This window comes from Podarcis liolepis, assembly GCF_965112155.1.
Source record: "Podarcis liolepis genome assembly, chromosome: Z".
NCBI lineage: Eukaryota > Metazoa > Chordata > Lepidosauria > Squamata > Lacertidae > Podarcis > Podarcis liolepis.
In genome coordinates this window covers 31,620,795-31,648,310 of record NC_139570.1, presented here as the reverse complement: position 1 = coordinate 31,648,310, position 27,516 = coordinate 31,620,795, and the positions used below count along the sequence as shown (strand labels likewise).

General features: G+C 47.6%; 2 protein-coding genes and 1 pseudogene across 3 annotated transcripts in view; 2 read left to right on the top strand and 1 right to left on the bottom strand.

Annotated features, from left to right (window-relative positions):
* The window catches only part of EFNB1 (ephrin B1), a 73,549-nt gene extending 60,754 nt beyond the window's left edge, over nt 1-12,795 (top strand). Inside the window, exons 3-5 of the mRNA XM_083485312.1 lie at nt 1,903-1,995; nt 4,763-4,891; nt 6,963-12,795. Coding sequence (XP_083341438.1) covers nt 1,903-1,995; nt 4,763-4,891; nt 6,963-7,351 — 611 coding nt within the window. The 3' untranslated portion in view covers nt 7,352-12,795. The remainder of the gene's footprint in view (nt 1-1,902; nt 1,996-4,762; nt 4,892-6,962) is intronic.
* The window catches only part of LOC310698311 (uncharacterized protein), a gene marked incomplete at its 5' end in the record, with an annotated part of 139,984 nt that overhangs the window by 98,822 nt on the left and 13,646 nt on the right, over nt 1-27,516 (top strand). The gene's annotated exons all lie outside the window — the stretch shown is intronic.
* LOC310697904 (protein S100-A6-like) lies at nt 4,901-5,969 on the bottom strand (annotated as a pseudogene). The gene has a single exon. The product of its transcript is annotated as a protein S100-A6-like (transcript).

Here is a 27,516-nt window from a genome sequence, read left to right as displayed (position 1 = left end):
ACCTACCTCTCTCACAGGCATGATTGGTGAGGATGTGGGACAGGGCCTTCTTGGTGACTACTCCCTCGCAACTTAGGATCTCCCTCCTTAGAGAAGCCAGGCTGTCTCCCTCTTGGCTATCCTTCTGCTAGCAGGCAAAGCCCTTCTTCTGGGTTTATAGGAACTGACTGCTTTTTAAGAAAAGGGCATTTTAATAGTGCTTTGCCGTTTTTACTAACGTTATTTCAATAAATTGATCTTCTCGATTCTGTTGTGGTTTAGTTACTTTTGAACTGTTAAATAATGCTCTCCTGCGTGCATCTTTCGCTGTGCATTATCTGCTGATAAGAGCGTGCATCAGCTCTGGAATGTGGCAAGCTATTTCTGGAGCTCGTGTCGCTAATTGCTGATACTGCGTGTCTACGGGAGATCGATGGACGTCCAGAGGCAACGTGGGGCCATGATGGACTTTATCTCCCTGGCAGTATTCCAACAATATTTTACATGTTTTTCGTTTTCTGTGTTTTACCTGTGGGTTTTTCTTTTTTTTGGAAAACAATTTTTATGAAACTGGAGGTTTCTAAGCAGTCGTTGGGTGGCCACCTGTCAGGGGTTTTTTAGCTGTGGTTCCTTCATTACAGGGGGATGGACTAGATGACCCTTGGGTGTACCATTTGAAATCCACCTTTCCCTGGAGCGCCAGTGCCACTGCTGCCAGCCACACCTCCTCTCCCTTTGCACACCACACCTGTGAGCGTCTCTGTGCCCCATGCAGTGCCTCCTTGGGTGCCACCTGCAAGAGATCAATACCTGAGATCTCTCCTTCCTTTGCACCATCTCCCCCCCAATTTTTAAATTATTGTTATTTTCCCATATTTATGCAAGAAGCAACAATCCGTTTTCAACCACCCCACCTGCTGCAGAAGCACCAAATGCCTATTTAATTACATTTCAGTTGTTAAGATAAGGGATCATTCCACCAGTTCTGTTCTCAGAGGCCCATAACCATGTTTTCGTGCGTTGCAGGTGCGTTGATTGATTGCAAACAGGTCTGCATTTTGCTTTGGTTCCTGCATTGCAGGGGGTTGGAGTCGATGACCCTTGAGGTCCCTTCCAACTATACAATTTTGTTGTGCAATACCATGAAATAGTAAGCTGTGCAGCAGTCGATCAGATGAGCAATGAGATCCTTATGGGGAAATTGTTGAGACATTTCTGAGTAGTACAATAGAGGTGCTATTTTGGCATCCAAAGGGATATTTTGTTTTGTGATAAGGCATGTTTCACAAAAAAAGCTTTTTCCTAAAACAAGAAGACTTTGGGGCATTGCCACTTTTATCACCACCATTTGTGGATGAATGAGTCAGTGATGTGAAATTTCTCTAACGCATGGCCGATCATTTCTAGTTATGTACTCTAATGTGGAGTTTTTCCTACTGGGCTGAGTTCAAGGCGTTACTACTAATATATAAAGTCCTTAAGAATTGGGGACCAGTTTACCTGTGAGATCACCATATCCCACGTACTTGACCACTTCAATCGGCGGAACTGGCACCGTTACAGCTGTCACATAATGTGAGAATTCGTTCTTTTAGTGTGGTAGAACCTATACACTTTGGAACATTTTTTGCTTAGGCAAGGCAACTTAATTTTGTAGAATGTAGAGGGATATTTTTAATTCTGTTTTCAGCTAACTGTTGATTTTATGTTTTGAAAGAATTTCAAGAGTCACTTTTAAGGTTCTTTTCCCTGATGGTGTTATTATGGGTTTGTAAACCCCTTTGAGAGTTTTTTAAAGCAAGCAAGCAAGCTGTGTATAAATTCTGAAGTAAACAAACGAACAAATTTGACTTAGTAATAATATGGGTGGGTGGGGTGTGTAGCATCACCTTAACCCTTACTTAATCTCCTCTTGCTTTGCAGCTACATCCAATGGGTCTCTGGAGGGTTTGGAGAACCGGGAAGGCGGGGTCTGCCAGACACGCTCCATGAAGATCATAATGAAAGTGGGCCAGGGTGAGTTGCCAAGCCTTTACATGCAATTTCTCCTGCAGTTCGGGAACTTGGTCAAGAATTGGTCCTCAGGCTGTGTGCACCTGGTTCTTGCCTTGCAGGGGGTTGGACTAGATGACCCTTGGGGGTCCCTTCCAACTCTGTGATTCTATAAAACAGGGTGGTTTAACATGCATGCAAGGGCTTTTCTGGTGGACAAGGGAAGAGGGCAGTCTGCAGGCCGCTCTATCCTGCAGCACCCTTGCGGGGTGCCTCCACAGCCAGCTCCGAGGAAGGGAATCTGCACTGCTGGGGCTTCTGGGGTGGTAGCTCTGCTGGTTTCTCCTCTCCTTCTGAAGGCACAACTTCGATTGAGAAAGTTGCTGGGAAGAAGGGCTCCTTCCTTCCTTCCAAAAACAGTGCATGCTTGTAAACCCACCCACCCTGCTCAAATGTAAGCAGCCAATTAGGAATGCAAATAACAATATTAATAATAATACTGAGGAGTCGGTGGGAGCTTCTGCCTTAATGCATGTGTCCAAGGTGTCGTAAGGAAGACCTCATTTCGTTAATTGTTCTGTTTGTATTGCACATACCTGCCCTCTGGGGAATCTGAGGAATACCTCACAAGAGTGAGGGAGATTACAGCTAAAGCCACACAGTAAACTAGCAGCAATTGAAGGGCAGTTATGTGTAAAAGGCAAAGCAACAGGGCCCCCACCAGCAGCTGAAGGCTTTCCTCCCTCCGGACTTTGGAATCTGGAACAGATTCAGTCTTCCACTCTGAGCAGGCAGGTGAGGAGGACGAGGCAGCCGCTGCCCCCCACTTCCCCCAACCCTGTGCTCTCTTCTTCTTCTTCACCGGCTGCATTTATTTACTGGCTTAAGAGGAGGCTCAGAGTATTTTGACTGAAGACTTCTAAAATGGCTGCAGCCAACCAGCAAAAGAGAGAGAAAGGGGAAAGAAACGATTTGCCTTAGCTCTCCTGCTCCCTGATTCACCCGATCTTGTGTCCTCCCTCCCTCCCTCCTTGTGGGTTCTGCCTGAAAATGGATTCTGCCAACTAAGAAGCAAGGAAGTAAGGAAGTGGGCAAAGGTCTGGCTGTTCAAATATCTGAATCTGCTGTGTGTATAGAGCGATATTTGTGTGTTTATGTTTGCGGCTAACAAGCGGGCGGATAGGGGGACCTGCATGTACTTTTCCACACAGCACATAGTTAAACCAGGGAACTCCATCCCACAGGAGGCGGTGATGCCCACCTCCTTGGATGGCTCTAAAATACAAATCCATGGGGGGAAGGGCTAGCAATGGCTGCTTGCCACGATGGCTTTCCTCCGCCTCCGCTGTTGGAGGCAGCAAGGCTTCTGAATATAAGTTCCTGGAAACCGCAGGAGTGGGAATGCTCTTGTGCTCGGGGTTTCACATACTAGGCTTTTGGGCAGCCAGTGTGAGAACAAGATGCCAGACTAGATGGGCTCTTCTTACATTACTATGCTGCTATGGAAACCACAGGAGGGAAGGGTGCTCATATCTTGCTTTCAGGGTTCCCATAATGGGCCTGGCTGCTGTGAGAAGTGGATTCTGCATTAGATGCCCCCCACCCCCACCCCTGGCCTGATCCAGCAGGCTCTTCTTGTGTTCTTTCATTGTTTAGAGTATCAGCCGCAGTTGCAGGAGCCAAAAAAACAGATTCCTGTTTCTCTGACACTCCCTTTGCTCAGGCTCAGGGGACACTGAGGAGGCAGGGAGGCGAGACCGCAACAGTTTCTGAAATAGCAGAGAAATTGTCTTGCTCCTCAAAAAAGAAAAGAGGGCAGAGGAACCAGATGACCTGCCAAATGGAAACCGCATGCAATCAGATCTGCCGCTAGACACCAGACTTTTCCCAGTGCTGCCTCCACCACCTCTGTTCCCCACCCCCTTGTCTGGAAACCCTGCCTCCTTCAGAAGAGGGGGTCCCACCAACTCAGAAGTCCATGGGCTTGAGAGCACTGTGGCTCAGGATATTTGGGCTTGCACCAAAACCTAATTTCATTGCCAGAATTGTGAACTCTCCTTCATTGTTGGTATTTAACCAGAGGTTGGATGACCACCTGTTAGGAATTTTTTAGCTGCAATTCCTGCATTGCAGGGAGTTGGGCTGGATGACCCCTGGGGTCCCTTCCAACCCTGTGATTCAGCTTCATGGGTACACATTGACTTCCAAGGATCAATCGTTGAAACTTTTTTTTCTTTTTTAACAGGTTGAAATGAAAGTTGGTAGTTCAGTGAGATTTTGCTTGATATATCAAGTAGGGAAGGGAATATAGCCATCGGTGTGTGAGGCATGGCACGCACACTCAGAACCCAGAATTCAGACCAAATGAATCAGTCCCCGTTGCTTTTTGGGGCTTTGAAACCTTCACAGACATTGCACAGCCCTCCAAGCTATTGAATATGCAATCATGAGGACTAGAAGTACAGAGGCCATAGAATCATGTGATTTTAGAGTGGCAGGTCAAACTCAAAAGTCAGACTCCTATCCTTTAGTGTTATATGGATTCCTTCCACCTCTTAAGTGCATGTCACCTGCTTGACTTCCCTGATTTATATTGCCTGCTTGACTTCCCTGATCTATGACACCCAGCAGCAACCTAACCTTGCATGCTCTAACCTTGCATGCTCCTCTGCTGATAAAATAATCCGGCCTGGTACTCACCTCCCAAAGGGCCAGGTGCATAGCAGGAGAGATTATGTCCTCTTTCTGGGCCCAGTTTTATCATCCCGATTTTTTCTGTCTTTGTACCTAGATCCGAATGCTGTGATGCCCGAGCAGCTGACGACCAGCCGGCCCAGCAAGGACTCTGACAATACAGTCAAAATTGCCACACAGAGCCCACGCAACCGGCTCCCACCTGTGGAGGACCCTGGGAAGCCAGGTACAGAGCAGGAGCGTAGGAATCAGACCATGAACCCCACAATGCAGGGAAATGTTTGAGACTATAAATCCCATGATGCAGGGAGATATTTCAGACTATGCACCCCATGGTGCAGTGCTTCCATGAAACAAAAGTACTCATTCCTGGAAACACCCAGCCCCTTGCAAGTATAAAGTTATGAAAATACAGGTTTTGCCCACTAGGATCTTCAGCACGGTCAGTTTGGGTCTGCCTGCCTCTAGTTTCCAAAGCAGCACTTCTGTGATAGTTCACAGAGTCATTTTTATGTACGTTGTCTGTTCACAAAATAACTGTTTTCCCTGTTGTAAAAGAGCATAGGATGCTACTTTCTGCAGTGTCAGACCCTTGGTCCATCTCACTCTGCCTTGTCTACACTGACTGGCAGCAACTCCTCTCCAGGGTTTCAGGTATTGGTCTCTCTCCGAGTCCTACTTGGAGATGCCAGTTGTGGATTGCACCTGGGACCTTCTGCAGGCAAAGCAAGTGCTCTGTCCCCACTGAGCTACTTCTCCATAGGAATAGGGACAGCTGCTTTCGCCATGACCGTTCTTTTAAAAATAAGGCTCCAGTCCTCATGAATAAAGACCCGATTTAAATATGAGCATAGGAAGCTGCCTTGATATAGAGTCACAGTCTTGATCCATCTAGCTCCATCTTGTCTACATGGACTGGCAGCAGTGACTCTCCATGGTTTCAGGAAGGGGTCGTCTTCATCTTTTAAAAACAACTTTTCAAAACTTAAATTTTATTGGACGTCAAACCATGACACCACTGGGACCCACTTTTACGAACACAAAGCTTCATTATAAATCATTGCCAAGTCACCCAGGAAAGTGACGTGTGCCAGGAAGTTCACCTCTTGGTCCCTGTTGCAGTCCGGATCTTCCATCAGTCCCTGGATCTCTGCCTCCCTCGGTTTCATTTCAATGCTACACGCTTTCTGGATCAGCTCCTCCCTATTTAGAGCGTTCTTACTGCCTTCCTTGCCTTAATATTTGTGCAAAGCGGCAACCAGGAAACCAGTAGCTTGGTCAAGAGGGTGTGCCGTGGTGTGAAATCAAGAGGGGCTTGGTGCTGGGTGGCAGGAAAAGAAGGGGAAAGTGATCAGGCAGGGGGTCTTTTTTAAAGGAAAGGAAGATACTAGTTCTCACAAGCATAAAAAAATGACAGTGGAAATGACAATTAAGTTTCCTTTTACTTCATTCACAGCACTATAGAATTTTATATGATCCTTCCCCACCCCCATGCCATTTTATTTTATTTTCTTTCATTCCTTTTCCTTTTCTTCTTGAGAAACAAGGATGGGTAATACATAATAGTTTTGTTGACAAACTGTAATATAATGACACGCACACAATCATGACAACTAGTAACTTCCTTTCCTTTAAAAGAAAAACAAACAAACATGAGCTCGTCAAAATTGCAAGACCCCAAATCGAATCCAGCACAACAAATTTGCAGCTCCTTTGACTGTGGCCTACTGCCAACACACAATCCTGTGATCCTTTAGCATTGCAGGGGGTTTGTCTAGATGACCGGTGGGGTCCCTTCTGACTCTGCAGTTCTACAATTCCATGATTAATTGGAGGTTTTGAAACATAATAGGATGCAGATTAGTGGGGAGGGGATGCCTGTACTGAGTTTATTACATCCCCTCCAACAATTAGGTAGTAGAGGATTAGTTTTTAAATTGCACTCTACATTGCTTAATGTAACTGATGGATCAATTCAGCCCTTTAAAAAGATACTGGAATGAGATGTTGGCACACAAACCCTTCCCACACAAACACAAGCCACATATCCTCCCCCATTGTGTTTAACAAAACTTTGTTAAGGGTATCAGAGCTTGCATTTTTTCATGCTACTTTATAATAAAACTATGAATTCGGTTCGAAATAAGTCCAGCTTCTTTTAAAGATAGCTAAGGTTAATTTTGTTTGGTTAGTGGATTTAGGTTGATTGCTGTTCTAGAAACCTCTTCCAAGCCCAGAGCCAATTCACCAAAGTTTCCTTCCCCCCATCTTTCTCTTTCCTCCCCTCGCACCCCCAGACCACGTCAACCAGGACGGCCAGGATGGCCAGAGCCCGGGAAACGGCTTCTTCAGCTCCAAGGTGGCTGTCTTCGCCGCCATCGGGGCGGGTTGCGTGATCTTCATCCTCATCATCATCTTCCTCGTGGTCCTGCTGATCAAGCTGCGCAAGCGCCACCGGAAGCATACACAGCAGCGGGCGCAGGCCTTGTCGCTCAGCACCCTGGCCAGCCCCAAGTGTGGCGGCAGCGGCGGCTCGGAGCCCAGCGACATCATCATCCCCTTGCGGACTACAGAGAACAACTACTGCCCTCACTACGAGAAAGTGAGCGGGGACTACGGGCACCCCGTCTACATCGTCCAGGAGATGCCCCCGCAGAGCCCGGCAAACATTTACTACAAGGTTTGAGGGAGCAGCAGCCTTGGAAATGCTTTCTAGAGACTGGGGCTCAGGGGGGCAGGGCGGCCTCTGCCAGGAACCCCTCCTGCTCGAAACGTGCTTGTGACTGCACTGCACGGCAGAGGGCGGGAGGCGGTCCACCCGCTGTCACGGTGAAGTGCAGAGCACCCTTGCCCCTCACGCCCTTCTCCCTCTTCTCCAGTAATTTAGTTTTGTAGTTCGGAGATTTTGTAGTTGAGGAGGAGGAGGAGGAAGAAGGACCTCGCCAGCAGACCCTCCTGCCTCGGGAGTGCCGAGGTCTTCGCCGCCACCCTCCCCCCAGCACGTACCACTGTCCGTGCTTGGGCTTTGTGCCTTTTCCCCTCGCTCTTCGGACATGTCCAGGGAACGTTGCCGTCGCCGTCACTTACTCTTTCCCCTTTTTGTTTTCGATTCCACTACTCCAAGCTTTTATGATTTCAGGTGTTCTCAGGGCGGGGTGTAAATGTGTGTGTGTTTGTGCACGCCAGGTCAGCTGTCCTTAAACCTGGTCTCCAGGATAAGTTGGGAAAGGGAGCTGTTTGCCAGTGTGGCAAAGATGGAGAACCTGCGAAGCGAGGGGAGGTGACTGGTCCTGACTTTCTCCTGCGACATTTAACTTTTTTGTAACTTCCTTTTGAAGTCGCGGAATGTTGGAACTCAGAGTCGCTGCCGCCAGCCTCCCAAGCTTCTTTTAACTATTTGCTACACACATAACTCCCCCAGCCGGGAGCTGCACCAGGGCCCTGGAAACAGGCGTCCACCCCTCTCCTCCAATGACCCTCTTTGCCATTTTGAGCTTCTGCTCTTGGATGTTCGGAGCATCTCTCTCTCTCCCCCCCCATCTCTCTCCAGTTTAGGTCTGTCTTCTTTATTTTTAGTTTAGAAAACAGAAAAAAGATTTTAAAAATTAAAATAAAGGTCTGCAGTAGTCAGCGAGAGACAGACAGACAAAGAGGCCCAGGTTCTGTAACGAACAGGAAAGGAACCTTAACAGGAAAGAGCTCTCACCTCCAGGCTGTTAGGCAACCTTGTATCTTGCTGCCTTGTATCTTGTCCGAGACACGGGCTGCCACCTTCCACCTGTGCAGGGTCCGTTCAGGGAGATCTGAGCCACTGGCTTGCAAGGTGTGTTTTGCTGCCGCAAGGAAAGCAGAATCACAAAGTTCAGCACTTCCGTTTTCCATGGACGAAAAACCAATACAGTGGTACCTCTGGTTACATACTTAATTCGTTCCGGTGGTCCGTTCTTAATCTGAAACTGTTCTTAACCTGAAGCACCACTTTAGCTAATGAGGCCTCCAGCTGCCGCCGCACAGCCGGAGCACGATTTCTGTTCTCATCCTGAAGCAAAGTTCTTAACCCAAGGTACTATTTCTGGGTTAGAGGAGTCTGTAACCTGAAGTGTCTGTAACCCGAGGTACCACTGTACAGTGAGGCCTGCACCTGCTCTCTAACCCAGTGACCCTAGGCATTAGGAATCAAGCCCACTGTTTTACCCTTTCTAGTGTCCTCATCCTGCTTCTTAGAGCTCGTCCACACTTTTGCTTGGCCCTTATTTGGAATGCATCTTGTCCCGATTAATTCCCCTGTGTCTGTGCGCTTTCCTTGCTGTTCCACAGCTGTGCCTTGCGAAAATCCAATCTCACCCGCTGATCTGAAGCTCAGGTAAGCAAAATCCCTCTTCAGATTTTCCACATATCTGATAAGATCTGATTCACTGGGTAAGACCGGATTTTCACAAGGTACAGCCGCAGAACGGCGAGAAAAGCTCTTAGACCTGAGGGAATGAATCGGTCCATGATACGATCAAAATACGGTGTCAAGCAAAAATGTGGATGAGCCCTTAATCTCTCTCGGAAGTTGTACAGATAGGGACTGTTAACAACCTTTTTTTTTCAGAGGCAGGGGGCTCCAGCACTGAAGACCACGTTGCTTCCTGGTTCTTGGCACCAATTAAAATGCCACATGACGCAGTCTGCTTTAAGTTTTGAGGGATTTTGTGAGAACAAAGGGATGCATGTGCAGGCCTGTGCAGCTAATCATTTTCTGTTCCACAGAAGCTGCCTTGAGGTGTGCAAAAGTGCTTCTCTCAGGCGTCCCAACATTGCTGGCGTGCTGTGTCCAGCAAGCAGTGAGCTCAGAGGAGTTGACGAACTTTGAGGCTGGCGGGGCGATTCAGTCTCAAATGGTTTTGAGTGACAAAAGCCAGTTGTCTGAGGCCAAGAGGGGGCTGGGAGAGAGAGAGAGAGAGAGAGAGAGAAAGCCGTCACCTTATCCGTTCTCACAAGAGGTCTGTATCTAAACCCAGCAACACCTCCCCCCCCCAAAAAAAAATTTCTGTCGGAAAAGACTTTCGGACCACGTCATCCCTCAGGCAAACACCGTATGGTATGGAAGGGAGAGAGCCCATCACTGATGTCACCCACTAGCCCATTTAGCAACAGCACTGAGGTTCTGGTTTGCCCAGGGTGTGGTAAGAATTTTCTTCTCCACCCCCAGTTCATTACCCAAGTGAGGGAACAGCTTTTAAATAAAACATGGAACCAAGAGCATTACAGCAAGCTTCAGCAGATCCAGTTAGGGGCACAGAGTTTATGAGATACTATTGCAATAGGACAGAGCCCAACTTAACATGGCTTTTCTAGCCGAAGCCCATTGCAGTCAGACTTCTTGACTTTGAGGCGCATCCCCAGAGGAAGGAACCGCAGCCGTGGCCTCCAGAACCCCTAGGAGAGTTGGGGGTTGGGGTGGGGAATCTTGCCTGTCCCGTGGCTGGCTGCCTCATGTGCAGAAGAGAGGGAACAAATCTTGATGGTCGGCTGGCACTCCGGGAATCCTGGCCCCTGTTGCTGTGCACTAGAAGCGGGGCTCAGCTCCTCCTCTGATCACACCAGCATTCCCAGCTGGGTGTTCAGATCAGGGCAGAAGCGCCAATCAAAGACCCTGCTCCAACCTTTTCCTTTTGTCGCCTGGCGACAGACACCTCCCCACCAACCTGTCCCCATGTCCCATGTCTCCAGATGGGTTAGCACATTTTCCATGGGTGGGGAGCCCTGCATTCCACTTGATCACTAACACACCCAATCTGCCTGATCCACAACTGGGCTGTGACATTCTAAAGGTTTGGGGGCATCCCCCCCCCAAATGAGAGCCATTTGCCCTCAATTTGTTGGGTTGAATTTGTCATGCCAGAGGCCTTACTTTGTGTAGGGGAGGAGGAACGCCCCCCCCGCCCCCAGGCCCAGGCCTGGTTTGCCCCCACTACTCTGGGAGAGAGAGACACACACACAAACACCGTTCCTCCATCACACCTATGGGCCCAGCACCCATGCTTCCCTGAGGCTGTAGCTGCCTGCCCTCCCTGCTTGCATCAAAGCCTTATTTCTCCACTTCATAGGTAGATTCTGCTTTCAAACTGACTAGGCCAGGTGGTCTCAGAAGGCCTTGAAGGGAGCTGGAGACATCGCAGAAGGGTGCCCTCCACCCCCGTTACAGCTGCCAGCATGCTATGCCCTTAAACCCTCTCTTCCTTCCCTTTTGATACAAACTCCTGCTCAAGGCAATAATCTGAGGCTTGATGGACTTGGGAAGAATTGAGCAGGTGCACATATCACACACCTACACCCAAACACACCCAGCTAATCTCTTGAGGTCTCCCCAGTTGGGCTACTTCAGCTGCACCTTCTTCATGCCCAATGCAGTTTGGCTTCTTCCTGCCTTTCACCCCACCCCCACTGCCCCCGCCCCCAATGCACTGACTCTCCCCCCATCTCTATGCAGGATCCGGAAGCTGTTGGTGGGTGGGAAACCCCGTAAGGGCTTTAGGTAAACCTTGCACTTTTCAGGCATGCTCCGTGGAGATCAGCCAAGGAGGCAGGTTTCTCAGGACTCCACAAATAACCAACAGTCTCTTTTATTATTGTTGTTGTTGTTATTGCTATTATTATTTTTTATTTAAAAAAAGAATTGAAGCTTTCCTCCCTTCCTTCCTTTCTTTTTTCTTTTTTGAAAATCTCTCCATTCCTCCTAATACAAACGATCCCTTTCTTGGTGCCACAAATGTAGGGTCCTTTGAGGCTGTTCAAAGCAGTGTGTGTTTGTTTGGGGGGAGAGAACCCTCTGTCTTAGAATGTGGGTGGTAGCAGGGCTGGTACACTCATGAGGCATAGTGAGGCAGTTGCCTCAGGTGGCAGGCTGGGAAGGAACAGCAGATTCAGCCCAGAGAAGCACTCCCACCCATCTCCTCTGCTTCTCTCCCACCTCCACCATCGTCTCTGCTGCCCCCCCCCCCCGCTTCTCTCCATCCCTTTTCATCTTCCACTCACTGGGGCTTCTCCAAACCGCCTCCAGCAGCAGTGGAGGAGATGGCATGAGGGACACCTGTTTTCTGTTTTGCCTCAAGTGGCAAAATGCCGTGGGCCATCCATGGGTGGTAGGTATATCTGCAGGAAATGCCAACCCCAGGTCTAGATTGGAAGGGATGATGCTGGTTTCAGCCTAAGGTTTTGTGGTTTGCATTTTGCTTCTTACCTTCCCTGCAGCACAAATTGTTTTCTCGAATCATACTGCCTTGGACAAGTACACCTGTCCATTTTCTTGATTTAACTGGCAAGTCAGGCGGTCCCAGGGTCTGTTCAGCGACTTTTGGAAATCAAGGACTACCAAATCCAGGCTGGCTTTACCATGTCATCACACTGTTTTCCAAGTCAGGGAGAGTTTGTGTCAGACTCAAAATGACATTTTAAAAAGGGGGCCAGGGTTTTTCTTTTGCTATTTTTTTTTTAAAGGGGTGGGTTTATAGATACATTTCTTAGATAGCAGATCCTGTGGGGGGAGGCAAACAAGAAACAGGAAGGTATGAAATGGCAGGCTGAACGGAACTGAAATCACTCTCTTTGAATGTGCTACATTGAGAAACTTGATTTCCTGTAAGAAAACCGTGGAAATTGCATATTCTTCATCTTTGCATATAGAGGGAAATACGTCAAACACACGTACGTGTCCACCACGACATGGGAGGCAGTTCCCCTTCATAAAACTGACTTTGCAGGGAATTTTTCCCTCCTCCTGTCCGTGATCCTTGCCACCATAATCAGTAAGATCTTTCCTGACATCACTTGTCGCCATTGGTTTGTGCGCAATCAATTGCAGGAGGGTCCAACGCCAAGGTTAGTTTTGGTCCTCGTCCAAAAGGGAACAAACTCATCCAGTTGTGGGCAGCCAAATAAAAAAGGGGAATGGGGGAGAGGAGGAGGATCAGATATTTTTGTGTGTGTCTGACTTAATGGGTCCTAAAACAGTTTCTTTGTTGTTGTTCTCCCCACCCCGCCCCTTCAGAAGAACATTTCTTTCTGTATTTTTGAGGTTTTATTTTGTGTAAATATCTAGTCTTTTTTTGGAAAAAAATATAATGTAAAGATGTTTTGTATAAACTCTGGATTATTTTCTGGTTGCTTTTTCTTAGAAAAACAAAACAAAACAAATAAGAACCTAAAAAAAAAAAAATAACACACAAGAACGGGTGTAAAACATTTTGTCATGCTGCAGTCCGGCTTAGCAGGGTTCATCCATCAAACATGGGGTGTCATTGCCTGTGTGCTACCCTCCCAAAAGCCAGGCGGGGAATCCACAGCGGAAAAAACAGTCCCAGTGCAAAAAAAAGGGCATCATCAGATGGTGTTGCAGGGGATTGGACTAGGTGACTCTTTGGGCCCTTTCAAATTCTACAATTCTGTGTGAGAGGAGAGGAGACATGGGATGGGCACTGACCATTTGGCAATCTCTGGGTTGGCAAACAAAACCTCTGGTTGTTTCAGATTCATTTTGGAGTCCTTCATCTGTCACAGTCCTCTCCCCCCGCCCCCAGCAGAAGTGGATGGCCAGTTTGGATGGGGCTGGAATGCCATTTCATAAATATTTCCAGCCTTCCCTGGAGCCGAAATTCCTTTAGGATGCTGTTCCTTTTCCCCTGAAATTGTTAGGTTCCCTGCTTGCCCTTCAGAAATAAATTGGCTCTGCACAATTTCTAGTGGTCAGGGGGCTGGAATAGATGAACCTTGGAGTCCCTTCCTACAGTTCTCTAATTCCAACATAGGGCTTTGTGTCCTGGTCACATTCCCTGCCAGGTCAGACTTGGGAGAGCAGAAGTCATTGCCACAGCCTTATTCCGCTCCTGTGCGAATGAGCACTGTGAAGCTGCAACGCTCCTGAATTCTGGTAATTGATAGCCAAGGTCTCTTCTTATACAGTGTCTCCTCTTCTCCCCGAATCAGCACTTTTTGCATCCAGCTAGTCCCCCCCCCCCAATTCCCCGGCTGCATGTAAGCAAAGCATATCACCAGCCATGCCCGCCTGGGACTGCAGAACCCCCTTCATTCACGCCAGCCCTGGGAGGTAGGCTGTGCCGATGAGGCTGAGAGAGGAGTGTGTGTTAGCGTGTGCTAAAAGCTTAGCCATCTACACAGCATCACACACGCTTCCAAGCCCAGCATCTTTGACCTTTCAGAGACGTGAACCAGCCCATCTCATAGGGGGGCTGAGTGTCTACTGTGTTAGTACACACAGCCTCTCAAGAGAGAGTGCCATGCCTTGCACCCATCCACATACATCCTTCGTGAGCCACCTCATCCCATGCCACCTTCAGCCGTGATTCCTCATTGCAGGGGGTTGGGCCAGATTGCCCTCTGGGACCCATCCAACCCTGCAGTTTTGTGATAAATGCTACCTTCTGTTTTTTCCTTCCCGTGGATGTGAGTCTCCTTCAGTCGCCTGGGTGGTCCAGGTGGGTGGCCCACCCCTGCCAACTCTACCACCCTAATTTTGCAACATCCAGCCAGCAGCCCCCCCCCCCCGTGGGACACAGGTTTAAAAAAACAGTTCCCATTTTTTGTGATTTCCCTCACTATGTTTTCACTGGGGGCGGGCGGGCAGGCGGTAGGGGAACTTGAAGCTTTAGTTTAATACCCCTCCCTCACAGAAGGGTTCCCCCCCCCCTGGGTTTTTATGCTGGGGGTGGGGTGGGGGGCATAGAATGCAGCAACTTAGGCTGCCACTGGTTGATCCCATCCTGGCTTCCAGCATTGTCAGATTTCTGTGCCAGGGGCTCAGGGAATGCTGGGGGCCCTATGGGTGTCATCAAACTTAATGGAACAGTTACATCTTTTTAATTTTTCCTTGACATTCTTGTCACTTTGTAGACATTCATTCAATGCACACAAACACACACACACACTGTTCTCACCCAGTTATCATAACATCATTGTCACTGGTAAAATCAGTAATAACGGGATTTTGATTCCCTGGTGCCATGATGGAGCCTGATATATTGTTTAATAAAATATTTTTTCCTATGGAATTTGGTGGTCTTCTGTGTCTTTTGTTGTTGTTCTCCTTTAGAAACTGGGTCAAGGAATATATATTAAATTTAGCTGTTGTATCTGCATGGCAAGGGTTGGAATAGATGACCTGTTGGAGATTACACTCACAATTCTATTATTCTTTAGCTGTGAATTCTGCTTTGCAAGGGGTTGGACTAAACGAGCCCTTGGTGTGCTTTCCTACTATATGATTCTATGATTAGTCACCCCCTCTTTTTTTTTTGTCAAAGCAACCAAAATCCAAGCACATATATATGTTAGAACCAGCATTTTTAAAGGGGGGGTCCCCTTAACATTAAAGCATCCCATGCACACAAAGGTAGCATGAAAAAGTAATGGAGGTGCCAGGCGAGCTTCCCCAGAGAACATTCCACAATCGGGGAGCCACTGCAGAAAGGTCCGTTCTCATGTTGCCTTCCTCCAGGTCTTGAAGAAGAGGTACATGAAGAAGGGCCTCAGATGATGATCATGGTCTGGGTTGGTTCATATGGGGAGATGCAGTTTTTGATGTATTGCAGTCCTGATCCATTTAAGGTCAAAATCAGCACTTGGAATTCGTCCTGGAAACTGATTGGCAGCCAGTGCAGTCAGGCCAGAATTGGCATTGTATAGTGAGCAACCTGGCCGCCAAATTCTGCACCAGACAAAGTTTTTGAACTATATTCAGAGGCAGCTCCATGTATAACATGTTGCAGTAGAGGTTACCAGAGCATAGTTAACAACAGCCTCTTCCTATCCAGATAGGGGTGCAGCTGGGCCACCAGCTGAAGCTGACGGAAGGCACTCTGCACCACTGAGGCCAACCTGAGCTTCAAGCGACAGCAGTGGATCCAGAAGTATCCCCAAACTATGTACCTGCTCCTTCAGAGGGAGTGTAACCCCATCAAGAGGAGGCAACCTCCCATTCATCCATCCATCCAATCAATCAATCAATCAATCAATCAATCAATCAACCACCCCCTAACAGTGCCTCTGTGTTATCTGGATTGAGCTTCAGTTTTTTGGCTCTCATCCAGTCCATTACCAAGGCAAGACAGCAGCCCAGCACATCAGCTGCCACCCCTGCAGATCTAGAGAGGCCAGAGAAGATGGAGAGATGGTCATCAAGATATTGGGGTCCTGAACTGCATTAGGCTTTAAGGGTCAAAACCAGAACTTTGAATTGGGCCTGGAAAATAATTTGTAGCCTAATTGGCAGTATTATGCATAGTGGGGTTTGGGAACAGCAACAGTTAACATCTATAGGGCACTTTTTGAGTTTCTTGTGGCCCTTTGCATACACTTTAAGATCCCTAAAGGATCATTTGTCTCTCGTATTTTAATTGTGCCTCTCCGTGAGTCTTTGAGCAGAAAGACGATAAAGCAAGGTGCAGTGGTGATAGGAAAGGCCTGCTAAAATGATCAAGGGGTCAAAGTGACTCCCCATTATAGAAATATATGGTGCAACCACATTTAGAAAACTCAGTACAGTTTTGGTTGCCTCAGCATCCAGAGGATGTTGCAGAGTTGGGGGAAAATGGTTCAGAAAAGGGCAATCAAAATGATACAGAGGGCGAAGCAGCTGCCCTGTGAAGAGAGGCTGCAGTGTTTGGGACTTTTTTAGGTTAGAAAAAAAAGTCGAATGGGGGATCATAAAAATTCCTAAAAATACACATAGCCTGGAGAAAGGGGATAGGGAAAGCTTTTCTTCCTAGTGCTGGAATTCATGGACATCCCAGGAACCTGAATGCTGGAAGATTCAGGAAAGATAAAGTCATTCACCCAGTGCATCAATAACTATGGAACTTCCTTCTGCAGGAGGCAGTGAGGGCCACAAACATGGATGGCTTCCAAAGAAGATTAGACAAATTTATGAAGAAGAGGACTATTGAGGGCAACTAGCCATGATGGCTATGCTCTGCCTTCATAGTTGAAGACAGCAATGCTTAATCTCAGTTGCTGGAAACTGCAAGAGGGGACAGGGCTTTTGTGCTCAGGTCTTCCTTGTGGGTTTCCCAGAGACATCTGGTTGACCACTGTGAAAACATGACTCCAGACTAGATGGGCCATTGACCTAATTGAGCAGGAAACTTCTTACTATATGAATTTTTGAATTTGCTGCTCCCTTATGGGTTGAGAAAAATTGATGTGACTACATGTAACACTCCTGCATTTCAGGGGGTTGCACTAGACGAGCCTTCGGTCCCTTCCAGCTCTTTAATTTTATGATTCGAAGGAGATATATATATAATAACCCATATTTTTAGGTGTGCAATTTTACAGACGGTTCTTTGTCTCATAGTGGGATGTTTGTGCCATGTAAACAGCCCTCTGCTCCTGCTTCAGCATATGCCGCACCTCCACTCCAGATCCATCTCTGTCTCTGGTGACACCAATCCAGAGAAGAGCCCCCATGCCTCTGCTTGCTCTTGCATGCGAAATTAATATGGCAGTCACCACGCAAGATGTGAAGAAAGGCTGAGTTTTCTGTCACATGCAATCTTGGTGGAAAGGATTTGAGGGAATATAAGATGCCACATTCGTTTCGTGTAAAGCAGGTTCCTGCTGTGTGTCAGAAACGTGGGCCAGATGAGGTAACTGTTAGGTGGCTTTATAGCTGGTTGGCCAACTGAACCCAAACTAATGGTTTTCCTCATCATCCTGGAGGGGAAAGGGACAAGAGGGGTGCCACAAGGTTCTGTCCTGGACCCGTTTTGTTGTTCAACATCTTTATAAATTACTAGGGTGAAGGAATTGAGGGAATGCTCAACCAATTTGCAGATGACACCAAACTGAGAGGGGTAACTATGTAATGCCTCAGAAAACAGATTTGGGATTCAAGAGGACCTTAACAGATTGGAGAACTGGGCCAAAACTAACAAAACTTCTTAAAAAAATACTCTCTTATCAATTTTGCACATAGTTTAGAAAACGATAAAACAAACACAATGCGGGAGAAATGGTGAATCACATTTTGATGGACAGCAGATGCAGTATAGATAATATTAATATCTAGTGTCTCCTCTACTTCATAAAAGGAAATGAGCTGAAAAGAAAGAAAAATGGGGTTGCTAAAATATCAATATAACTAAACAAAAATCATACTTGCCTTCACATATTCCTTAGGTCTGCCAAGGCTGCTTTCGACAGGGACAAATGTCAGGTTCTCCACTTAAGCAGGGAGAACCAGCTGCAGGAATGTGAGATGGAGGACACCTGGCTTGTCAACAGCAGATAGAAAAAGGATCCTGGGGTCTTAGTTAGACCACAAGCTTCACATGAGTTAACAGTATGAAGCAGCAGTAGTAGCAAAAAAAAAAAAAAAAAAAAAAAAAGTCAATGCAATTCTAGACCGCATCAAGAGAAGTATCGTGTCCAAATCAAGGGAAGCATTAGTGCCATAGTATTATGCCTTTGTCAGATCCCACCTGCAGTACTGTGTCCAGTTGTGGGTGCCCCAGTTTAAGGAGGATATTGATAAGCTGGAGGGTGATCCAAGATCACGAAGGGTCTGAAAACCAAGTCTTATGAAGAACAGCTGTGGGAGCATGAGAGCCATCTTCATATACCTGAGTCACATGGAAGAAGCTTGCTTTCTGTTGCTCCAGATGAGAGGACCTAGTGGGTTCAAATGACAAGAAAGGAAGAACTTCCTGCGAGGAAGAGCTGTTTAATGGCGGAACAGACTCCCTTGGAAAGTGGTGGACTCTCCTTTGAGGCTTTTAAGCAGAGGTCAGGTGGTCATCTGTCATGATTGCTTTAGCTGTGATTCCCGAATTGCAGAGCATTTTTTCAGATGACCCTTGGGGTCCCTTCCAAGTCTATAATTCCATGATTCAATAATGTCCACTGTGCAAGGCTCACTAGCCGGGCAAAGTCCTCCCATGAAAGTCCTTTCCTCTGGAAAACACTCTAGAATTTTAGAGATGTTTCTTTCCCTCCTTCCTCCAGGAAAAGGAAAAGGCCCACATAGAATATATATATTTTGCAAAAATATTTCATTATTTCATTTTTGTGGCTGCTCCCATTTTCACCCCACAATGAGCCCTGGAATGAGTGCAGAGATATAAAATGGTGGCCAGGGAGAAAGACACATTAGAGGGGGAAAAGGGTTATTTGCAGCTGCTAGGCATGATGGCCGGGACACGGGTGGCACTGTGGGTTAAACCACAGAGCCTAGGACTTGCCGATCAGAAGGTTGGCGGTTCAAATCCCCGCGACGGGATGAGCTCCCGTTGCTCGGTCCCTGCTCCTGCCAACCTTGCAGTTTGAAAGCACGTCAAAGTGCAAGTAGATAAATAGGTACCGCTCTGGCGGGAAGGTAAACGGTGTTTCCGCGCGCTGCTCTGGTTCACCAGAAGCAACTTAGTCATGCTGGCCACATGACCTGGAAGCTGTACGCCGGCTCCCTCAGCCAATAAAGCAAGATGAGCGCCGCAACCCCAGAGTCGGTCACGACTGGACCTAATGGTCAGGGGTCCCTTTACCTTTACCTTTAGGCATGATGACCATTTTCTGCCTTCACTGTTGAAGGCAGCAATGTTTTGAATCCCAGTTGCTGGAAACGCAAGAGGGAAGAGGGCTCTTATGCTTGAATCCCGCCTGCAAGTTTCCCACCATGGGCATATGGTTGTCCACTGTGAGAATAGGATTCTGGACTAGATGGCACATCGGCCTGACCCAGCAGGGCTCTTATGATGCTCTTATGGAGCCTCCAGGCAAAGAGGTAGCCTACCTAGCTTCCTAGGTTCCTAGGGGCATTTGACTGGTGTGAGGACAGGATGCTGCGCCAGATGGGCCCATCAACCTCTTCTTATATCTATATGTCATAGAATGATAAAATTGTAGGGTGGGAAGGGACCCCAAGGGGCATCTAGTCCAATGCCCTGCAATGCTGGAACGTTTCTTATGTATAAAATGTTGCCATTCCATCATGCAGACATGCCACCCCCCCTGCAATCAGGGAAACCAACAGTAGGATCTGTGCTTCTAAGGACAGATCAGCTGTTCTCCCTTGCTGGTTGCAAGCATCCAAGTGGGGCCCCATTACTTCTCTTCTGGCAAGCAGCATCATTCCCCCCTCAATTCCCATGAGATGAACCTGTCTCTTTAGCAGGAGGAAGAAGAGGAGAGAAAGGGTTGAAAGGAGCAAAAAAAATGGTTCCTTGGGGTGGGGGTGGCCTGTGTTGGTGTGGAAAGCTGAGTTGAGTGGAAATCCTGACATCTGTCACAGGGACAAAGCCTGCCCCCAATTCCCAGGGCTAGCTCTTTTTCTTCCATTCCCCCACCCCCAAACACCCCAGCTTGGCAGGTGAGGGTCCTTTGTGGGCTTCCAGAAGTCAGTGGCCGCCAGTTTCAAGGTGGGGGTAGAGGCTGGCTTCGTGCCAGGCCAGTCTGCCTTTTGCTCAAGGAGGAGGGGGTCCTTTGCTCTTCACCACACACCGCTCCTGCCCCACAGGAGGGCTTGCAGAAGAGGAAAAAGGGGGGACTCCCATCTCCCACTTCAATGGCAGGAAACTGACAGGCAGCCCTTTGATGTTGAAAGGTTGAGCAGGTCACCATGGCAACCTGGCCGCTGGCAAGAGACCTAAAATGCTCCCCCCACTAATCTCTCGTTGACATGAATGTTCAGGCCCCCCTCTTCTGTCTCAGCACTCAATGGCATTTGGGGAGCCCCTTCCCAGCCCCCCATTGCTTGCCAGTAAAGAGATCCTTTACCGCCTCTGCATTTGGGGAAGGGAGTAATTCCACCCACCCCCAAAAAACCTGCCTCCTTTCCTTGAGCAATTCTGCAGGGGGGGGGAGGTTTTAGCAGGGGAGAAGGGAGATGCTTTAAAGATTAAAATGATGCAATTCCCTGCTGATAAATTTCCCCGAGCCAGATGTTGCAGTAAGGATGAGGATGGCCAGTCTCCTTTCTCTTCCAGCATAATGTAAGGGCTGGGGAGTAAAGTGCATTTGCAACATGCAAGACCTAACCTGACCGCCAACCCTGCAAAGCTGCACTGGGATGTTCATGCGTGGAAGAAACTGGGAGAAGCCAGTGTGGCGTAGTGCTTAGAGTGTCAGGACTAGGACCTGTGAGAGAGCAGGGCAGAGATTCCCATTCTGCTGTGGAGCTCACTGGGTGTGATGTTGAGGGCTAGTCACTGCCTTTTGGCCTGACCTACCTCATAGGGTTCCTGTGAGGATTAGACTGGGACCTGGGAGACCAGGGTTCAAATCCACACTCAATGAAGTTGACTGGGTGACGCTAGGTTGCAGTCTCTGCCTCTCAGTCTATGCTACCCTCATAGGGTTGTTGCAGGGACTGGATGAGAAGGGGGGGGGGAACCTATGAGCACCACCTTGAGTTCTTTGCAGAAAAAAAGCTAGGCTATAAGTGAAAATTAATAAAATGAATAAGTAAGTAAGTAAGTAAGTAAGTAAGGCCCTCCAGGCCAATCAAAAGAACACAAAAATGGCCTGCTTGATCATGCCAATGGAGCATCTAGTCCAACATCACAATGGCCAGATGCCTCAATGGGAAACTCATAGCAGGATCCAAGAGCCACTCCCCCCTCCTGTGGTTTCCAGCAGCTGGTAACCATAAGGATTGCTGCCTCCAGCTATGGAGACAGAGCATAGCCACCTTGGCCTCCAATAGCCCTCTCCTCCTCCATGCATTTGTCTCATCCTCTTATAAAGCCATTCAGGTAGGTGGTCATCTTTGCCTCCTGTGGAAGCGTGTTCCACAGTTTCACCTAGAAATCCTTTTAATTGTCTTTAATCTTCCCACATTCAGCTTCATTGGTTGCATACCAGTTTTAGTGTTAGGAGAGAGGGAGAAAAACTTATGGTACCTCTATCCACTTTCTCTGAGCCATGTTTAATTTAATAAACTTCTATCGTGTCATTTCTAGTTGCCTTTTCTCTAAGCTAAATGCTGCAACTTTTCCTCATAGGGGAGTCACTCCATCCCTCCCCAATCACTTTGGTCACCCCCATCCCCAAATGAATCCTGGGAACTGTAGTTCGCTCAGGTACTGCTGGAAACTGCTGGAGGGGAGAGCCACTGTTGTGCTCAAATCCTGCTTGCTCGTTTCCCACAAGAGGCACCTGGTTTGCCACTGTGAGGACACAATGCTGGACTAGGTAGACCGTTGGCCCAGTCCAGCAGGCTCTTATGTTCTTACAGTTCTCAGGGGTTTCTGGAAGGGAAATTGTGACTCTTCAAGTGCCTGAATGTCTGGTGTGGATGTGACCTCTCTTGCCTATTACATTGCTGCACTAGGGGGCTCCTGGTGCAGGATTATCCTCCACTTAATTAAGTTCAGGTTGTCCCATCTTCATCAGTTTGACAAAAGGGCTAATGCACCTCACCACTCACCCATTTGATCCTGCTGGAAGTTATTTGGACTGTGTTTCTCTGCTCTGCTGTGGAACTCAGCTCTGTTCAGACTCTGGTGGGATGTAGTGCAGGCACCTAGAATTTCACCTCCACCCCCAATTCTTGCAGACTGCTGTAATTGCCCCACCCACTTCCCCCAGCAATGAGCTGAGTGCCAAGTTCTTGCTGCACAATTGACTGTCGTTAGGACTCCCAGGTCTCTGCGATGTTCCGGAGCCAGCAAAGGAAGAGAGACGTCAGTTGATTCCAAAGGAAACAGGATTGTGGAGGCTCTCAGCTCACCTACTGGGGTCAGGTTTTGCAGGTGTCCTCCTGAGTAGAGAAAATATTTCAGACACTAGTCCAAAGAACCTCTCGAAGGCCCACGGATGCTTCACTGTGGGGAAGAAGATTGTAGATGGACCCTGCCCCAAGGTCCAGTAAAGAATAATAGAATGGTAGAGTTGGACGGACCCTCAAGTGTCCTCTAGTCAAGCCCTCTTCAGTGCAGGAATCACAGCTAAGACCAGGTTCTGATTCTTGGATGGCCTCGGAGTGTCACCCTGTGAACTGAACCTCAGGCAAGAGTTCACTCCAAGCAGGGAAGCATAATCAAACTATAAGATCATAGAATTGTAGAGTTGGTAAGGGACCCTGAGGGTCATCTAGTTCAACTCCTTGCAATGCTGGAATGTCAACTGAAGCATTCATGACAAATGGCCACCAAACATCTGCTTAAAGAATAAATTTCAACAGGGACAAAAGTCAGATTCTGCACTTAGGCAGGAATAACCAGCTGCACAAAAATAAGATGGGGGACACCTGGCTTGCCAATAGTACATATGAAAAGGATCTAGGGGTCTTAGCAGACCATAAGCTGAACATGAGTCAACAGTGTGTTGCAGAAGGAAAAAGGCTAATGCTATTCTAAGCTGCATCAACAGAAGTTAGCATCCAGATCAAGAGAAGTAATAGTAACACTCTATTCTGCCTTGGTGAGATCACACCTGGAATACTGGGTCCAGTTCTGGGCACCACAATTTAAGAAGGAAATAGACATGCTAGAACGTGTGCAGAGGAGGGCAACCAAGATGATTAAAGGTCTGGAAACCAAGCCTTAGGAGGAACAGTGGAAGGAGTTGGGCATGTTACCCTGGAAAATAAGACGTAACATGAGAGTCATCTTCAAATACCTGAAGGGCTGTCACATGGAAGAGGGAGCAAGCTTGTTTTCTCCTGCTCTAGAGGGTAGGACCCAGACCAATGGCTTCAAGTTACAAGAAAGGAGATTCCAACTAACATCAGGAAGAACTTCCTGGTGCTAAGAGCTGTTTGACAGGTGGTGCATCTTCCTTCATTGGAGGTTTTTGAACAGAGGCTTGATGGCTATCTGTCATGAAAGCTTTAGTTGTGATTCCTGCATTGCACAGAGTTGGACTAGATGACCCTTGGAGTCCCTTCCAACTCTACAATTCTATGATTCGATTATTCTAGATAGAGTGTATCTGAACCTGGAGGTTCCACAGGAGCATCAGAAGAGCCCTGTTGGATCAGACCAAAAGCCCACCTGGTCCCTCATTCTCTTCTCTCAGAGGCCAACCAGATGCGAAACCCTCAAGCAGCACCTGCAAAAAAGAGCAGCTCTCCCATCCTGTGGCTTCCAGCAAGTGGTATTCAGAAGCATTGCTGCCTCTGGCCTTTAAGACAGAGCATAGACATCATGGCTAGTAACCATTGATCGCTCTCCGCTCCTCCATGAATTTGTCCAGCCCTTTTTAAAAGCCACCCACCTTGGTGACCATCACTGCCTCCTGTGGGAGCGAGTTCCACAGTTTAATTATGTGCTGTGTTGAATAAGTCCTTCCTTTTATCTGTCCTAAATCTTAGAAGGCATAGAGTGTGTGGAGGCTGGACTGAGATGGAGCTTGATCTCCTCCTCCCTTGGATTCAAATGATCCTCCAGGGTGGGTGGCCTTTGCTTATCTTGGATATTCGGTAGCGGACTTGGACCTTTTGATGAAAAAAGTGATCCTCCGTTCAAAAGGGCAGTCCAAACAAAGCCCACAGTGTCTTCCTCTGTGAACAAATCTCCCCCTGGAAGTGTGTCATCCAGCTTGAGGGTCAAGGAGAAATGAATCTCAGGTGGGGTGAAAAGGGGGGGGGATGAGCCTTGATTCACAAATATTACTGGTATCCTCCCCTAAAATCAACAGAGGGATAATTAGCCATTAATAAGTTGGGGAAACAAACCATCTGCCCTGCTGAGGGCCCTAGAAGCAGAAGAGGTGTGGCTGTAAAGGGTGAGCTCCCCCCCCCCAAAGAAAAAGAGATTGGATTGCCATGTGTCAGATATTCTTAACTGCGATTCCTACATTGCAGGAGGTTGGACTAGATGTCCTTTGGGATCCCTTCCAGCTCAACAATTCTATGATTCATTAGAGCTTTTCAATGGAGGTTGGATGGCCATCTGTCAGGAATCTTTTAGCTGTGTTCTGCATTGCAGGGGGTTGGACTAGATGACCCCCCCCCGGGCCAGGGGTCCCTTCCAACCCTAGGCTTCTAGGCTTCTATGACTGCAGTTGCGAGGAAATGCAAGAAAGCGTCAGACGCCTCTGCCGCCACCTGAGAGCCAAGATCCTTTGTAAACAAGGCGCTGCACCAGATCCTGCTTGTTAAACACCGAACGGAAGTAAACAAGCCAGCTCTTTGTGTTGCTCCCAGGCTTGGCTCATCCCTGGCTGGCTCCGTTTCATGCACAAGCTCTCCAAGCCCACGTGGCATCCAGCCGTGGCAGCTGGGAGCCATGTGTCAGAGCGCGACTCCTCTCCAAGGAGCAAGCCCTGCTCGGGTGATGGGGAAGCTGGCAACTTTCCAGGCATATGCTAGCTGATTCTGCACTGGGCATATGCAAGCAAAGAGGATGGAGCGACTCCCCTATGAAGAACGGTTGCAGTGTTTGGAACTTTTTAGCTTAGGGAAACGGCGTGTTAGAGGCGACATGGTAGAAGCGTATAAAATTATTGCTGCAGAGTTTTGTGCGCCACCCCTAATATCTGCTGAGCAGTAGCAATATTCCAAGGGGGTTCCAGAGCTCACCAAGGGTTGTGTTTCCATTGGGAAATCAAGGCTCAGTGGAGACTAGTATCTTTAAGAAATATGGTTTGTTATTGTTGTAACAGGCATGCATATTTACACCTGGGTCTACTTTGGAGAGAGTTCAGAGCATTGCATCTCTAGAGGGGCTTGTTCCCCATAGCAGTGGTGCCCAAAGAATCCCGCATGCCATCTCCATGCCTCATTCCCAGCCTGCCATGATGGTTCTGGCCTTCATAGCAGCTCCTGTAGTTCTGCCCACTTCCTGTCTTCTTCCCAATAACCCTTGCTCCAAGTAACTGCTCCCCATCTGACAGCTTGCTCTCCTTATCCAGACTTCTGTTTTTCAAACGGACGCATTTTTTCCTGTGTGACATCATGCCTCCTGAAACCTCCCCCTTCCAACTCTGCTCAGAGCTCAGACAGAGGGTCGATGACTGGCCATTGTCTGGTAATTACACCAGATGGCCCTTCTCCCAGGTGATTTCCTGGTTTAACCTGTGATTTAAGTTCTATGACCTTAGATCTGTAACATTATGCATGGCATGGAGAAGAAAAGTCTTTCTTCCTCTCCCCTAACACTACAACTCACGGACATCCAGTGAAAGTGAACAAGGGAAGATTCGGGATCGATAAAAGAAAGTTAAACTATGGAACTCATGCCCACAGGAGGCATGTCCACCAACTCAGATGGCTTTAAAAGAGGATTGCTTCCGAATACCAGTTGCTGGAAGCCACACAAGGGGAGAGAGCTCTTCAGGTCTTGCTTGTGGGTTTCCCATAAGCTGTATCTGGTTGGCCACTGTGAGAACAGGATGCTGGACTCCATGGGCCAGCAAGCAGGCTCTCTCCTTATGATCTTATGTTCACTCAAATGCTTGAGATCAGTGCTATTTTAAGACCTTTGGTTTTTTAAAAAATCAGTATTTTAATTATTGCTAAAATGCTTTCCCAGCTACATATTTTTAATGAGAGGAATAATAATAGAAAATTAACATGTTGTTAATTTTTATATAACAGTGCTATTACACAATTGTACCATTACACGGTAATGGTAATTAATATATTTTAAATATATCTTGGGTCATTGCCATTTTTGCAATGTAGTTAATTGCAATGATTAGGAAAGTCTCTTTTTAAAAATAGGATAGCATTATGATGCTACAGCAGCGAACCATATATATATATATATATATACACACATATATATATATATATATATATACACACACACATATATATATATATATGACTCAAAGCTGGTTTAGCAGTACATAAAGAATAAGTTAAAAGCCCCCACCCCACCATGGGATTGTAAAATGGTACTGTACTTGAGATGCCATTGAATACTGCTAGAAGGTTTCCCTCTGGGGCAGGTGTAGTGGTCCCACCTCTTTTCACTGCCAATTAATATTGTGGCAGATCTACTCAGCCAGCTGCCCCCAATTAAATATAGTGCACCCACCTCACAGTACATCAATTACACAAATTTCTATAATTTAGTACAGATTATCTAGTCTGGCTCTACTGTCCATTACAGCAGGGTGGCCCATTGCATGGCCTCAAGGCCTTTGTCAGTGGTTCTTGGCAACGCCTCCCACCCCCCATCCACAGCCCTCACACTGCCTTCCCAAAGGCTGGTAAAACCTAGTTAGCAATTTCCCAGCTTTGGGGAGGATGGAGGAGGTTTTGGGACCCTGCCAGAGCCTCACACCTTCTTCCAAAGCCCATCACCTCACTTAGCCAACTTTGGGAAGGCAGAGTGAGGATGGTGTGTGTGTGTGTGTGTGTGTGTGTGTGTGTGTGTGTGTGTCAAATATTGGCCTTGCTCCCTACCCCGCATGACAAGGCAGTGTACAGCCCACGGATTCTGTGTCAAAGTACTCTTGCAGCCCACTTGGTTTAAACAGTTGGACCACCCTACATGGGTGTAGCCAGCTAGGTACTCAGCTAGGTAAGTATTTTTATTGATTTACTTAATTTGCATGGGCAGCTGCCTCCCTGCCACCTCTTGACTATGCCCATGCCACCCTACTTTGGGGCATCTGGTTGGCCATTGTGAGAACATGCTGTTTGGCTCAATAGGCTGTTGTCCCGATCATTTTAATGCATTTACTGCTTGCAGAGGTTTGGACTAGATGACCCTCAGGATCCTTCCATCTCTAAAATTTCGAGATTCTATTCTATGATCCAGCAGGCTCATCTTATGTTCTTAAACCACAGTGCTATGTCCCTTTAATCTGTCAGCTGCTCCAAAACTCCACACAGAGTCTGTTGTTGCTTTTGAAGGCTGCCAATAGCATTGGGCAAAGATGCCACAGAGCTCTTTCACTTGA